The sequence below is a fragment of the Erythrolamprus reginae genome, chromosome Z (assembly GCF_031021105.1).
Source record: "Erythrolamprus reginae isolate rEryReg1 chromosome Z, rEryReg1.hap1, whole genome shotgun sequence".
Classification (NCBI taxonomy): domain Eukaryota; kingdom Metazoa; phylum Chordata; class Lepidosauria; order Squamata; family Dipsadidae; genus Erythrolamprus; species Erythrolamprus reginae.
The window spans coordinates 133,213,111-133,227,058 of record NC_091963.1 but is presented as its reverse complement, the minus strand read 5'-3'; the positions used below and the strand labels follow the sequence as shown (position 1 = coordinate 133,227,058).

At 45.0% G+C, this 13,948-nt stretch overlaps 1 protein-coding gene across 2 annotated transcripts in view; it reads right to left on the bottom strand.

Moving 5' to 3' along the window:
* The window catches only part of UBE2S (ubiquitin conjugating enzyme E2 S), a 49,320-nt gene that overhangs the window by 2,942 nt on the left and 32,430 nt on the right, over positions 1 to 13,948 (bottom strand). The window contains exon 5 of one of the 2 annotated variants that reach the window (XM_070729921.1): positions 4,467 to 4,866. The exons of the other annotated variant lie outside the window; for it this stretch is intronic. Within the exon in view, the coding sequence (XP_070586022.1) occupies positions 4,730 to 4,866 (137 nt within the window). The 3' untranslated portion in view covers positions 4,467 to 4,729. Of the gene's footprint in view, positions 1 to 4,466; positions 4,867 to 13,948 lie in introns of those variants that run through there. 2 annotated transcript variants of the gene reach the window in all.

The following is a 13,948-nucleotide window of genomic DNA, read 5'->3' as shown; positions in this document are numbered from 1 at the left end:
TGTCCAGAGGACATTGCCTCCCCCTCGTCCCTAGCCCATGATTGAGACAACTCTGCTTAGCAGTCCTTGTATTAAGACATTGCAGGTCGTTCTCAACCTACAACAGTTCATCTAGTGACCATACAAAGTTACTACAGTGGTAAAAAAAAATGACATGACCATTTTTCACTCTTATGGCTGTTGCAGCATCCCCCAGGGTCATGTGATTTACATTCGGATGCTTGGGAACTGGCTCACATTTATGACGGATGCAGTATCCCGGGGTCATGTGATCACTTTTTGCGACCTTCGGACAAGCAAAGTCAATGGGAAAGCCAGATTCACTTAAACAGCTGTGTGACTAATTCTAACTGCTGCAGTGATTCATTTAACAAACATGGCAAAAAAAAAAGTCATAAAATGGGGCAACATAAATTCTGGGCTCAATTGTGGTCATAAGTCAAGGATTACCTATATACCCCACCCCCACCCCCTTCCAATATTGTCCAAGAACAGCATGGAAAAGATCAAATCTATCAGGATTTATCATGTCTTTTGGAGGGCAGCCCAGCAGGCTGTGTTGATTACAGAGGAAGGTTAAGTGAGCCAACATACATTTTGATTGGGGGAGGGGGTTTCACCCAGCTTGGGAATATCTCCTCTTTAAACTGGGCTATCCAGTAAACCAAAATCACTGGATGGATTGGACGTTGGTTCTTACCTGATATGTCCTTTCTCATGTGGATCAACAGGGGAATCCAGGAGTCCAGGATGGGTCACTCTAGTCCTCTAGCTCTATGGCTGTACTGAATAACCAAAGACATGCCTCCCTGGTAACGAAGTGAGTCAAGTAGATCTGTAAACATACTGGAGAGAACTCTTGAACCAAGAAAACAATCAACACCAACAGCAAATGAAAAACCACAATAACCCAGAAAACCCCTCAGAGCAAACATCAGGCAGGTCTGGACTCCCCCATTGAGCCGCATGGAAAGGACGTTTCAGGTAGGAACCAATGTCCATTCTCCATGCTCTGGTCGATGGGGGAATCCAGGATGAGACATACCAAAGCAGTTTGGCAACCTTAAAGGAGGGAAATGGTCTGTTCTGGGACTATAGCTTTCATGAAAACCCATTGGAGGACCCTCCTGCCAAAGGCAGCCTCAGACAACCAGACTATAATGTCAGATAAACAGACACAATAATGTCAGATAAATGGAGAAGGGGATGACCAAATCGCCACCTGACAGATCTCCTCTACTGATGCCTGAGAAGCCCAAGCCACGGTAGAGGCCACACTCCTAGTCAAGTGGGCTGTAATGCCCCTGGGCCCTGGAAGTGACTGAAGCTCATAGGCCTTGGCTGTACAGGCCCTCAGCCACCGATCTAAAGTGGACGGAGTTACCTTTTGGCCCAGAGTTGATGGCAAGGAAGAGACAAAAGGAATTCCTACTTATGGAAAGAAGAGGTCCTAGGGATGTAGATGCGGAGGGCCTGCTTTAAGTCCAGAGAGTGCCACTTGCGCTCCAAGGGATAAGCAGGCTTATGACAGAAGTCTGCAAAATCAACTCCTGAGCCCAGTGAAACCAAGAGTTGGTCACCAGAAGGAAGATGGGATCCAGCTGCAAGACTACCTTGTTAGAATGATAACACAAAGGTCCCTACGGACAGACAGTGCCACCAACTCTGAAATCTGTCTAGCTGATGTGATAGCAACCAGGAAAAACACCTTGCATGAGAGGAGATGAAGGCTGACCTCCCTAAGTGGCTCCAAGAGGGGAAGAGTGAGAGCTTGCAAAACCTTGGAAAGTTGGACCACCAGAGGCCTAACATTGGAGGCCTTCTGACGAAGGTACACACCCCTGGGTGACTAGCTAGGGAACCCAGAGGGGGGATCTGCAAGACCAAACCCAACACTGCTACCTGATGCCTCAAGGTGTTGGGGAACAGGCACGGAACCAGGCTCTGTTGGAGGAACTCCAAGACATCTTCCACTGGTGCTGAAACTGGGTCCGTATGACGCCTGGCAAATCAGGATGAGAAGGGATGCCAGATCATCTGGATAGTCCAGATGACCTCCCCAAAAAAGATTCTCTCCCCTTAGCAACTGACATTCAACCACCACAGTGGCTCTAGATGGAAGATGGGTCCTTGGGATAGAATGACCTTCTCCACTGGAGTGCGCTATGGCCGGGCAACTGACAGACCCATGTGGTTGGTGAACCATGACTTCCAAAAGGCCAATAGGGAGCTACTAGAATGACCTCTACCTTCTCCAACAGAATCTTTCTGATTACTGCAGGGATGAGGTATGGGAGGAAACACATATAGCAGCATCCTGGGCCAGGGACAACGAAGGGCATCCACTCTCTGCTCCCTGAGCTGGCAACCGGGAAAAGAAATGAAGAAGCTGAGTTTATTGGGGAGGCAAACAAGTCTAGGGCCAGGTGGGAGAACCGGTTTGACAGTTCCAATAGGCTGGGCAACAGGAGCCACTCCGACTGGTCTATGGCCCTGCTCAGCGAGTCCACCTGGACGTTTGCCACCCCTGCAAAGTATCTGCTTTGAGAGACATCAGGTTGGCCTCTACCCAATGGCACCGGACCTCAAATTCCTCCATGAACAGGAAGGACCTGTTTTTTCCCGTCTGTTGATGTGGGCCTTCATGGACACATTGTCTGTTAGGAGGACATGGCAGCCCTGTATGTTCTGTTGGAAAGCCCTAAGGGACCACCGGGCTACCCTGAGCTCCAGCCAATTGATACTGTTTTGAGGAGACCATTGACCCTGGGTGATCTTTGCCCCGAAGTGGTCCCCCCCATCCTAGGAGACTGGCATCGGAAGTAACTGTCAACCTGTCCTGGATCCTGAAGGAGCACCCCCTGGAGAAGACACTTGATCCCTACTGTGTAGGGAGTGAAGAACTCTGGGCAACACCAGAACCCTTAACTGAGAAGTGCCCTGACCCCCTTTCTAGCAGGGGAGAAGGAACCACGGCAGGGGATGCATGTGAAACTGTGCCCCAGGTACAATGTCCAGACAGGAGATCATCTTCCCCAAGAGTTGGGACAGCAGAGATAGTGGGACAGACCTGTCCCTCCAGGGGGTAGCCTGATAGGGTCCTCCTGGTGTCTTGCTGCTCCTGTGAAAGACCTCGCTGGACACTCCATCCATTAGAGCTCCCAGGTGCACAAGTCTGGTGGAGGGAACCAGGTGGCATTTGGCCAAATTTATGGAAAACCCATGGTCCCAAAGGACCTGAATAGCCATTGCCAGGTCCTATTCCATAGCAACCAGGGAGGAAGTCTGGATAAGGTCATCCAGGTAACACTGAATTCTGATGGGGAGTGTCCTGAGGTATGCTGCCAGGACCACCATAACTTTGGTGAAAGTACAGGGGCTCAACACTAAACCCAATGGGAAGATGGTATACCAAAAGTGCACCTGGTATAACGATCCTCAAGAACTGCCTGTGTCCAAGCCAGATGGATACATAAAAGTAAGCTTCTTTAAGACCTACGGAGGGCAGGAAATTTCCCCGTGATTCCTTGGAGGATTTTGGGATGACAAAAAGATGGTAGGAAAACCCTTGCCTCCACCGATCTAGAGGCACCGGCTGGAATGCCTGAAATGTCTAACCAATGCTTGATGGCCTACTCCATAAGGTGATGACTGGACAGGTCCTGCAAATGGGATGGCATAGGAAAACCCTCAGTGGAGGAGAAATGAACTCCAAGGGCAGTCCATACCTTATGGTCTCTCTGACTCAGGCGTTGGACGTGGGCCCCTCCCATTGCAGGTAGAAGAGGCCAAGACAACCCCCTATGGGAGGAAAAGGCTTGTTGTCACTTTTGACGCTTGAAAGGTTGGAAGGACAAGCTGCAGGAAGAACGCTTGCCCTAGGACTGCTGCATGCTTCTGCCACCAAAGGTGGGCTTTGCTGACTGATAATCAGATCTCAGGAAGAAGGGTCTCTGCTGATGGGAAAAACCTGCCCTGGCTCCTCCCGGAAGGAGGGCCGCTCGATGGTGATGGGCAGAAATCCGTCCAGTGACCCTGCAAGGGAAGTATCTTCCTCTTCTCCCTGATCTTGATTAAAAGGAGATCTAAGGATGGGCCAAAGATACTGTCACTATGAAAGGGGTAGAGGCAAGTTTCAATTTATTTTTGGTGTCAATTCGCCAGTGACGGAGCCACAGCAGGTGGTATGCCATCACTGAAGCCGCCATGGCCCTAGCCAAAAATTTAGTGGCTGCCATAGACACATCTGCTGTATATTCTGCTGCCGCAATGATTTTACTCCAATCCTGATGCTAAGGTCCTAGGGGGAAACCCTGCCTTTCAGTTGATGAAGCCAGCGACTGACACTCTTGTGAAGAAGGAGGAAGCAGTCACTGCCATGATGGCCCAAGAACCAGCCAGGTGGGCCCTACTCTTTGACTGGCGAAGCCAAATCTGTGTGTTAATGACGTCAAGACACGTTCAAAAGTATAGATTTCAGCTTTAATTATGTTACATTATTATGTTTAATTATTCGAGCCAAGACCACGCCGCACGAATTCAGTTCAAAGTCATCGCTGTGAGCATCTGCCTCTTAGCATTATTTATGCAAATCTTCATCATTCCTCCCCACCAAACCATCATCCGGCACTGTAAGCCCTCCTCCCTCCGCTGGTCATTGTCCTCACAGGGCTCAGATTGTGACTTTCCGGTTGTAGCTTCAGTTCGTTTGAGTTTCTCTGCGCCTCATTTAATATGATGTCAGACTTTCAACCGCTGAGAAGTTTGCTATGTTGTGTTGGCAACCATCGATCCCCATTATCAGTGTCTTTTCCTTCCACCAAGGTGCATATGTCAAGCTGAATCTTGGCACAACAGGTGGCTCCCCTTTACCAGAGGACAAAGCAGAAGAGTTAGCAACATTCGAATATTCCTGATTGGGACCTGGTTTGTGCGGATATTGTCAATGGAAACCATCTTAATAATCATTCACACCACCCAGATGGCCTCCATAATCAGATATCCTTTCCAATACACCAGATATAGTCTGAAATCAGGGATTTCAGCTACCTCATAATAGTCCCTGTATATGGGACCAGGGGTTGTTAGAAGGTCTTGAGTTACTTGTACAGGTTTAAGTAGACTAACGGGATGCACCATTCCTAAGAAAGGTGGTAGTTTCAATGCTACCATTATCAGGTTAATCACCTGAGTTACTGGGAATGGGACGAGATACTTAGGACTTACTAGGTATCCAAGGTTTTAGATATTTAGTTGATAAATATACCTAATCCTCGACCGGAATGGTTTATGAGTTGTCTGACTTTTATTGGCATACTTTTTGTATTCCTTGGCTGCTCACCTTAAAGCTAACGTCACCTGAGCACACCCTTCTCAAAACCTGCCAGCCCATTCCTGTGGGGTTTTGGAGCATTGGGATTTCAAATCCAACTCCAGAATGGCAGAGAATTCGATTCCATATACCATCGGAAAGATGTGAGATCAGTAATACGGTGTGCATTATACACTACTTCAAGAAAAAGGCACCAAGCTAGACCAGTGAGTTTGCTGGTATGATACATACTTAAGTAGTGTTCTAACATAGCATTAGCTCTCTCCACAGCTCCATTGGTATTAGGATGGAATGCTAATGGAATGCTAAAACCTCAACCCATGAGGAGCCCATCAGTTGTACAAATTCTTGCCAAAACTTGGCAATGAACTGTACTCCTCTGTAAGAGATTATTCGTGTAACCAATATACGTGTTGTAGAAACATTTTTGCTATCCGTTTTGCTGACGGTATATACCAATGTATGAAATGAAGTGGGCCTGTTTTAAAAATAAATTGTTTACCGTCCATATTACAGTATGCCCATTGCTGTCTGGGAGGTCGACTATAAAGTCCATTCCAATTTCCTCCCATGGACTACTGGGATCAGCTACTGGTTGTAACAACCCTGTCTCCCAGACCATGGTTTATTCACAGGACAGACAGCTCTGTACACAGATATCGACTTCTATTCTCATCCATGGCCAGCAAAATTGTTGTTTAGTAAGATGTAATGCTTTTAAGAATCCAAAATGGCCAGCGGGTTTAACTTCATGGCACCTCTTTAACACTGAGGCGTGAAGGCTGATAGGCATGTATAATTTATCTCCCTCCCAGGCTAGGCCATCCCTGTTAGTTAATATATTTGTATGGTCAGCTAGTCAAAGATTTGTTGCCAATGCCTTCCTCAATTCATTGTGCCCATGGGTTTAAGAGATTACCCTCTACTCCCCTTCCCACTTGCTGACATGGGGTTATCATGACATGTATCACATCTTCTCTTTTACTGTTATATTGTGAAATAAAGCATTGGCCATGAAATTCTTACTAGCCGGAACATATTTCAATTTGAAACTGAATCATTGGAAATATTGAGCCATTACACCTGATTCGGGAACAGTCTCCTGGGTGTTTGAAGGGTTTTCAGGTTTTTGTGGTCCATCCACAACTCAAATGGTGCCGCCGTGTGAGAATATTCCAACGGACCACAAAAGCCTCTTTTTCCCAAATTGCCCACCTTCACTCTGTTGGTATGAGCTTACAGGATGTATAAGTACAGGGTTGAAGGTCACCCTGACTATTCTTCTGCAACAAAGTAGCCCCCACCTCTACTTCACTTGCGTCTTGCCTGTACTACCAAAGGTGAATCCTGATCAGAATGTTCAGTATAGGCCCACGAGCAAAGAATGTTTTCAGCATCTCAAATGCACACTGGCACTCCATTGTCCACTGTAGAACTTGGCCTGGTCGTGGTTTGTTATTGTAGGTTTAGTGCATAACGAATCAGTTAGGGGCAAAGCCACCTGGGCAAAGGATGGAACAAATTTGCAAATCCAAGCAAACTTTGCTGTTGCTTAGTGGTTTTCAGTGCTTGCCATTCCAAAACAGCCTTTACTTGTTGAGGGTCCATCTCCACCCCATCGCATGAAATACAATAACCTAGATAATCCAACCTAGTTTGGAGAAACTTGCACTTAGAGAGTTTCATGAAGAGTTTGGCATCTAGTAATTTTTTCAACACTTGTACTAACCTGGCGAGTTCCTCCATTGCCTTGGTATATCTTAAGATGTCATCTAGATATACAAGTACCTCCAAGATACAAATGCTGATGCATTTGAGCATGACCTCATTTATCAATTGCATGAAGACTGTGGGGGAGCCTTGTAACCCAAATGGCATCACTTGGAACTGTTAGCTCTCTAGTGGACAATTGCATGTTGTTTTCCATTCATCGCCTGGTTGGATATGTACCTGGTAATATACTTCTCTTAAATCAAGTTTAGCAAACACCCAACCCATGGTTAATGTGGCAAGGAAGTCCTTCATTAGAAGTAATGCATATAAATGCTACATAAATACCCTGTTGGCTAACATGGCAAGCATGTCCTTCATTAGAAGTAATGCATATAAATGCTCCACAAATATCCTGTTTAATCCATGAAAATCAATACAGAAATGCAGACCACACTCCTTCTTCTCTCTGAATAAAATGGGAGCGGCCATACAGGATCTACTAAGGCATATAAAACCACTGGCCAAGTTTTTATCAATATATCTATGTAACTTCTCAACTTCCTTTGGAGTCATGGAATACATTTGGGGCTTTGGAAGTCATCCCCCGGAATCAATTCTATAATTCAATCAATTGGTTAATGAGGTGGTAAGACCTCACATTCATTCTCATTAAAGATGTGCCAAATCATACACATTTGGGAACCATCTCTGGAAGTTGTTCATCCTTCTTCCCTACAGACCCATTTTCTTGATCCTTAGACCCTAAATGCAGGCCCAATGCCAATCTTAACTTCTGGAACCCCCCTTTCACCAGATGGTTGGTTTCCATTTGTCTAGCCAAGACAATCCCAAAATGATTGATTCAATCATATGTTCCACAGCCACAAACCTAATGATCTCCCAATGGTCCCTTATTCCTAGTTTGATAATTTCAGTAACATGGGTAGCTGGCATCCCTCCCAGTATGGAGCCATCAATTTCCCCAAATTTAATGGGCTGGTGTAATTTCATAATCTGGCCCCCCAATTTGTCTACCACAGCTCGGCGCATTAAACACCGAGCGCACCCCAAATTGATTAAGGCTCCTTGGTGAACCCATTTCAAGGTACTCAGGTTCTCGATGGTCACCTGAAGGATAAAGGGAGGTTTGTGATCACATACTATAGGATCCTCTGGATCTTCATCCTCGCTATCGCCTGACACCACCGATATTTGATTAGGGACTTTACCCTCTTTGGCTAGAGTGGGAGTGGGAGTGTCTAGCTGGGGCATCTGTATGGCTCTCCTGAACCAATCGGGTGCTGGACAAAGTCAATCTGCATTTCCCCCAAACAATTGTTTTTGCAGTTGAGGGCCTTGGTAACAACAGACATTGTGCAGCTCAGTGTCCCACCTGACTGCACCTAAAATATTGGATCAGAGGCTTCTGGGATGGCGTATCCTGGACCGGCAAATTGGACCGCCCCTCCCTGGGCCCCGGAAGTCTTCACTGCTGACTCCCTCCACCATCTCCTCAAGATCTGCATTCCCTTAGGCCCACATCCAATTCCACCACCGCTGGAAACCAGCCATTTAAACATGGAGGCAATCCATGGCAAATGCAGGCTTGCCTCAGCTCCTTGTCTAACCCCAACAGAAACTGCTGAACCAACATTCATCCAAACCATGGTCTTAGGCAGCCCACTACCATACAAAAGTCCTGTATGTTTTTATTATTTATTTATTTATTTATTTATTGGATTTGTATGCCATCCCTCTCCCGAGGACTAGTGCCGTCTCACAACATGTCAAAAACAATATAACATATACATATCTAAAAATCCAATTAATATACTAAAAAACTTTTAAAAACTCTAATAAGATTTGAAATCATTCATTACCATTCACACAGCAAAACATACTGTAGGCCCTCTGTCTATAGTTTCCCCTCCACTACCTCTGCTCTGGATACATCCTCAAACTGCACTCTCAGTGCCTCGAGAAAAGGTCCCAGGTTAGCCAGTTCCCTGGCATGCTCACTGTGGAGGTCAGCAACCCAATCTGCAGCCTCCCCCCCCCGTCAGTACAGTTATGACCGCCCCCACCATTGCCCACTGGGAGGGGTAAATGCGCCCATACATGTCCATGTGGTTGATTTATTTGGCAGAGCCATCTCCTCCTCCACTTGTCCACCAGACAGCTGTGCCTGGCAGAAGCTTCTCCTACTTTGGTGAATTCCTTCTCCAAGGCTGGTCTGCCCTTCCTTCCTTTCTCGATGAGGACCTGCGAGTTGAAAACTTGGACCTGATTTTTGCTGCAGCAGGCGGCCCCGCTGCTCTGGGCCCTCACTGAGGATCTGTTAGAAGCTTCAAATGCTGGGGGTGACCATTAACCCTTTTGTAACCTCCCTAAGCCAGTCTTGCTCCATGGGAGGCAGCCAGAGAACACAGGTCTGAAATAAAAGGGACAAGCCAGGTAGGAGGGCTGGCAGGCCCAGGCTCCAAATAATCAAATAGACATTACCAGCAACCAACCCTATCAGGTGTGAAGCTAGCTGGAGGAAAATACCTGACCTGACCGCAAAGAGAGGTAGCAGATGCAGCTCGTAATTGCGATGGCGATAGGAGAGAGTAGAGTGGTGGGAAGGCAATTAGGGTCTCACCCCACTAGGCCTGAGCAGTAACTGTAGGGAGAAGAAACTTCCACTGCAACCACAGACCAGAGAACACCTTGGGCATTGCAGCGGGCAGCACCCACTTATTCCAGAGTAGTAGGGGACTAGAATAGCAGCCCCCCTTTTGCATAGGGCCCCTGTGGCTGCAGGCCCGTTTCTAAAATGGCAAGGAGCTCCACTCAAAATGGTCACTGCCACGTGGCGAGGCAGCCCAGCAAGTCTTGCTGCAACCCATTCCAGACAGAAGGCCTGCTCAAGCTGGTCAAAATCTCAGGCTCTCATCTGCCTCCATGCAGAGCTGATAGGCAATTGCACTGCAATGATAGGAAGCCCTCCATGTAAGCGGCACACTTGCTTGTAAGCCAGCCCAGATCAAGGTGGAAAAAAGAAAATATCCCAGGGAAACTAAACCTCAAAATAATTATATTAGCTCAACTCAGGAGCCAAACATTTTACATCCAAGAGACTGAGACTGCGTTGAAAAACTGGAGACTGTTACCAGGGAGGCGTGTCTTCAGTTATTCAATACAGTCAGAGCTAGAAAGACTGAAGTGACCCACCCTGGACTCCCCCGTCGACCAGAGCATGGAGAATATAGCATCCCTTCTTCATTTGCAAGGACCTACAAGATCTCAACGTTCTGCCTCTCCTTGCTTTAAGTGCCCTTCAATCACTCTCAAATATCCTTGATTCCCTCAAGAATATTACTATCCCAGGTACCTCTGGATTACTCTCACACACATTCTGAGTTTAATCTACCACTGCTACATCAGAAGCCATCAAAATTTAGCTGAACTTTTCCAGTTCTAAAGGATGGTTTTATTTATTTATTTATTTATTTATTAGATTTGTATGCCATCCCTCTCCGAAGACTCGGGGCGGCTCACAACAATAAAAAAGACAATGTAAACAAATCTAATATTAAAAATAATCTAAAAAACCCCAATTTAAAGAACCAATCATACATGCAAGCATACCATGTATAAATTCTATAAGCCTAGGGGGAAAGGGAAAATTTCAATTCTCCCATGCCTGATGACAGAGGTGGGTTTTAAGGAGCTTGCGAAAGGCAAGGAGGGTGGGGGCAACTCTGATATCTGGGGGGAGCTGGTTCCAGAGGGTCGGGGCCACCACAGAGAAGGCTCTTCTCGTGGGTCCCGCCAAACAACATTGTTTAGTCGACGGGACCCGGAGAAGGCCAACTCTGTGGGACCTAACCGGTCGCTGGGATTCGTGCGGCAGAAGGCGGTCCCGGAGATATTCTGGTCCGATGCCATGAAGGGCTTTAAAGGTCATAACCAACACTTTGAATTGTGACCGGAAATTGATCGGCAACCAATGCAGACTGCGGAGTGTTCGTGTAACATGGGCATATTTAGGGAAGCCCATGATTGCTCTCGCAACTGCATTCTGCACAATTTTGCCTTGTTTTCACCAGCTTAATTTTATACTTTAAATTTTATGTCACATAGTATGCCCTATTTTAATTGTGACACTTCTCTTTTTTATTTTTAAAATATTTTATTTACAAATATACACTAAATACATAAGAACATATAGTGTCACATATTGTGACACTTCTGACACAAATAAACAAACCAGCTCTGCTCAGTTGTCTTCTTGCAGTTACAAATTCCAGATATGGGCAGTCTTTTTTTAGTTTCTTCCAGATAAAGAATCTAGAATGAGGAAGAAGTTTTCAACGTGGAGAACCAACACCTTTTACTTTCCTTGTCCCTTTGCCCTTGAAGCTATTAAATGTACTGAGCCTGTCATTTGCTAACCTAATTTGGGCCTCTCCAAAGCTTTATGTTGTCCTCACACAAGGAAGATTTTGTAAGTAAGGCAGGGATTACGTAAGCAGGCTTGTCCTGTCTTCCTCCAACGAGTTTTAAACATAAGCAAGTTAAGAGCTGATCTGCACTAATCTGTCTGTGCGTAGTAAATATGGTTATAAGGAGCTTGTTGTGGTCAGGTAAGACAAGGTTGAGAGAAAAGGCACAGCCAATCATTTCTACTCTGAAATTCTATCTGATGAGCACTGCTACTAGCCTCTTACTCTATCTTGCATATGCCCAAAGATTACAAATGACATTTCTTAAAAATGACAAATTAAAACAATAAAACTTCCTCTTTATTCCGTATTTGGACCACAATTTTGATCATAAGCGCCACCTAGTGGAAAGACTAAAAATAGAACATAAGAAATTGCCCTGGCTTAGGAGACAGCGTCAATGGGTGTTTCATTTCCAAAATATGGCAAACAAGATTCAAATCTACCCAGAATTCATTTCAATTTATTCCGTACTTTGTCATCTTAAAGATACATGAATTAATTGTGGGGCATGTTCCAGGTTCAAAATACCTTCCACTGAAATAGTGAAACCTATGGAAAACGGCAGTTAAAAATCTTCAATTGCCAGTCATGAAACTTATTAGGGGATCTTGGATAAGCCTAATCTATTTTGCAGGGTTAGTAGATCAGAGGTGGGCAAATGTGCCTCATTTATGAGGACTTTAATTCCCAGAAGTCCTGAGACAGCCATGCACAGGATTTCTGGGAGCTAAAGTCCACAGGTTGCTAAGGTGGGTGAGATAATAGTAAGTACATACATTTGTAGGGCCATGCAGAAAATTTGGGTTTGAACATCACTAGTACATGGTCTTGAGAGCCTCAGAAAGCAGATCAATTTTAAATATTTTTATTAGGCGAAAAAAAGGAATGGAGAGAGAAGTACTAACAATTTTAGCAAGCTCCAGGTTTATTAAAGAGGGGTGGGTGGCTTAAAAGAGATATTGTGTTAGTGGGAGAGGTGCAAAAAGAAATTTTCAGATCTTGAACTCAAGATTTAGGGACTTAATTTTAGTAGTCCATAGAAACATAGAAGTCTGACGGCAGAAAAAGACCTCATGGTCCATCTAGTCTGCCCTTATACTATTTTCTGTATTTTATCTTAGGATGGATATATGATTATCCCAGGCATGTTTAAATTCAGTTCCTGTGGATTTATCTACCACGTCTGCTGGAAGTTTGTTCCAAGGATCTACTACTCTTTCAGTAAAATAATATTTTCTCATGTTGCTTTTGATCTTTCCCCCAACTAACTTCAGATTGTGTCCCCTTGTTCTTGTGTTCACTTTCCTATTAAAAACACTTCCCTCCTGGACCTTATTTAACCCTTTAATATATTTAAATGTTTCGATCATGTCCCCCCTTTTCCTTCTGTCCTCCAGACTATACAGATTGAGTTCATTAAGTCTTTCCTGATACGTTTTATGCTTAAGACCTTCCACCATTCTTGTATCCTGTCTTTGGACCCGTTCAATTTTGTCAATATCTTTTTGTAGGTGAGGTCTCCAGAACTGAACACAGTATTCCAAATGTGGTCTCACCAGCATTCTATATAGTGGGATCATAATCTCCCTCTTCCTGCTTGTTATACCTCTAGCTATGCAGCCAAGCATCCTACTTGCTTTCCCTACCGCCTGACTGCACTGTTCACCCATTTTGAGACTGTCAGAAATCACTACCCCTAAATCCTTTTCTTTTGAAGTATTTGCCAACACAGAACTGCCAATACAATACTCAGATTGAGGATTCCTTTTCCCCAAGTGCATTATTTTACAGTCCAGAGAAAGGGCCTAAAAGCAAGGAGCTAAGATCGAAGGAGAGAACATTTAGATGGGAGCAAGCAAATCATGGTTTTTGGTCTAAAACATAGAAACATAGAGGTCTGACGGCAGAAAAAGACCTCATGGTCCATCTAATCTATTTTCTGTATTTTATCTTAGGATGGATGTTTATCCAAGGCATGTTTAAATTCAGTAACTGTGGGTTTATCTACCACGTCTGCTGGAAGTTTGTTCCAAGGATCTACTACTCTTTCAGTAAAATAATATTTTCTCATGTTGCTTTTGATCTTTCCCCCAACTAACTTCAGATTGTGTCCCCTTGTTCTTGTGTTCCATTTCCCTCCTGGACCTTATTTAACCCTTTAACATATTTAAATGTTTCGATCATGTCCCCCCTTTTCCTTCTGTCCTCCAGATACGTTTTATGATACGTTTTCCTGATATGTTTTATGCTTAAGACCTTCCACCATTCTTGTAGCCCGTCTTTGGACCCGTTCAATTTTGTCAATATCTTTTTGTAGGTGAGGTCTCCAGAACTGAACACAGTACTCCAAATGTGGTCTCACCAGCGCTCTATATAAGGGGATGACAATCTCCCTCTTCCTGCTTGGTATACC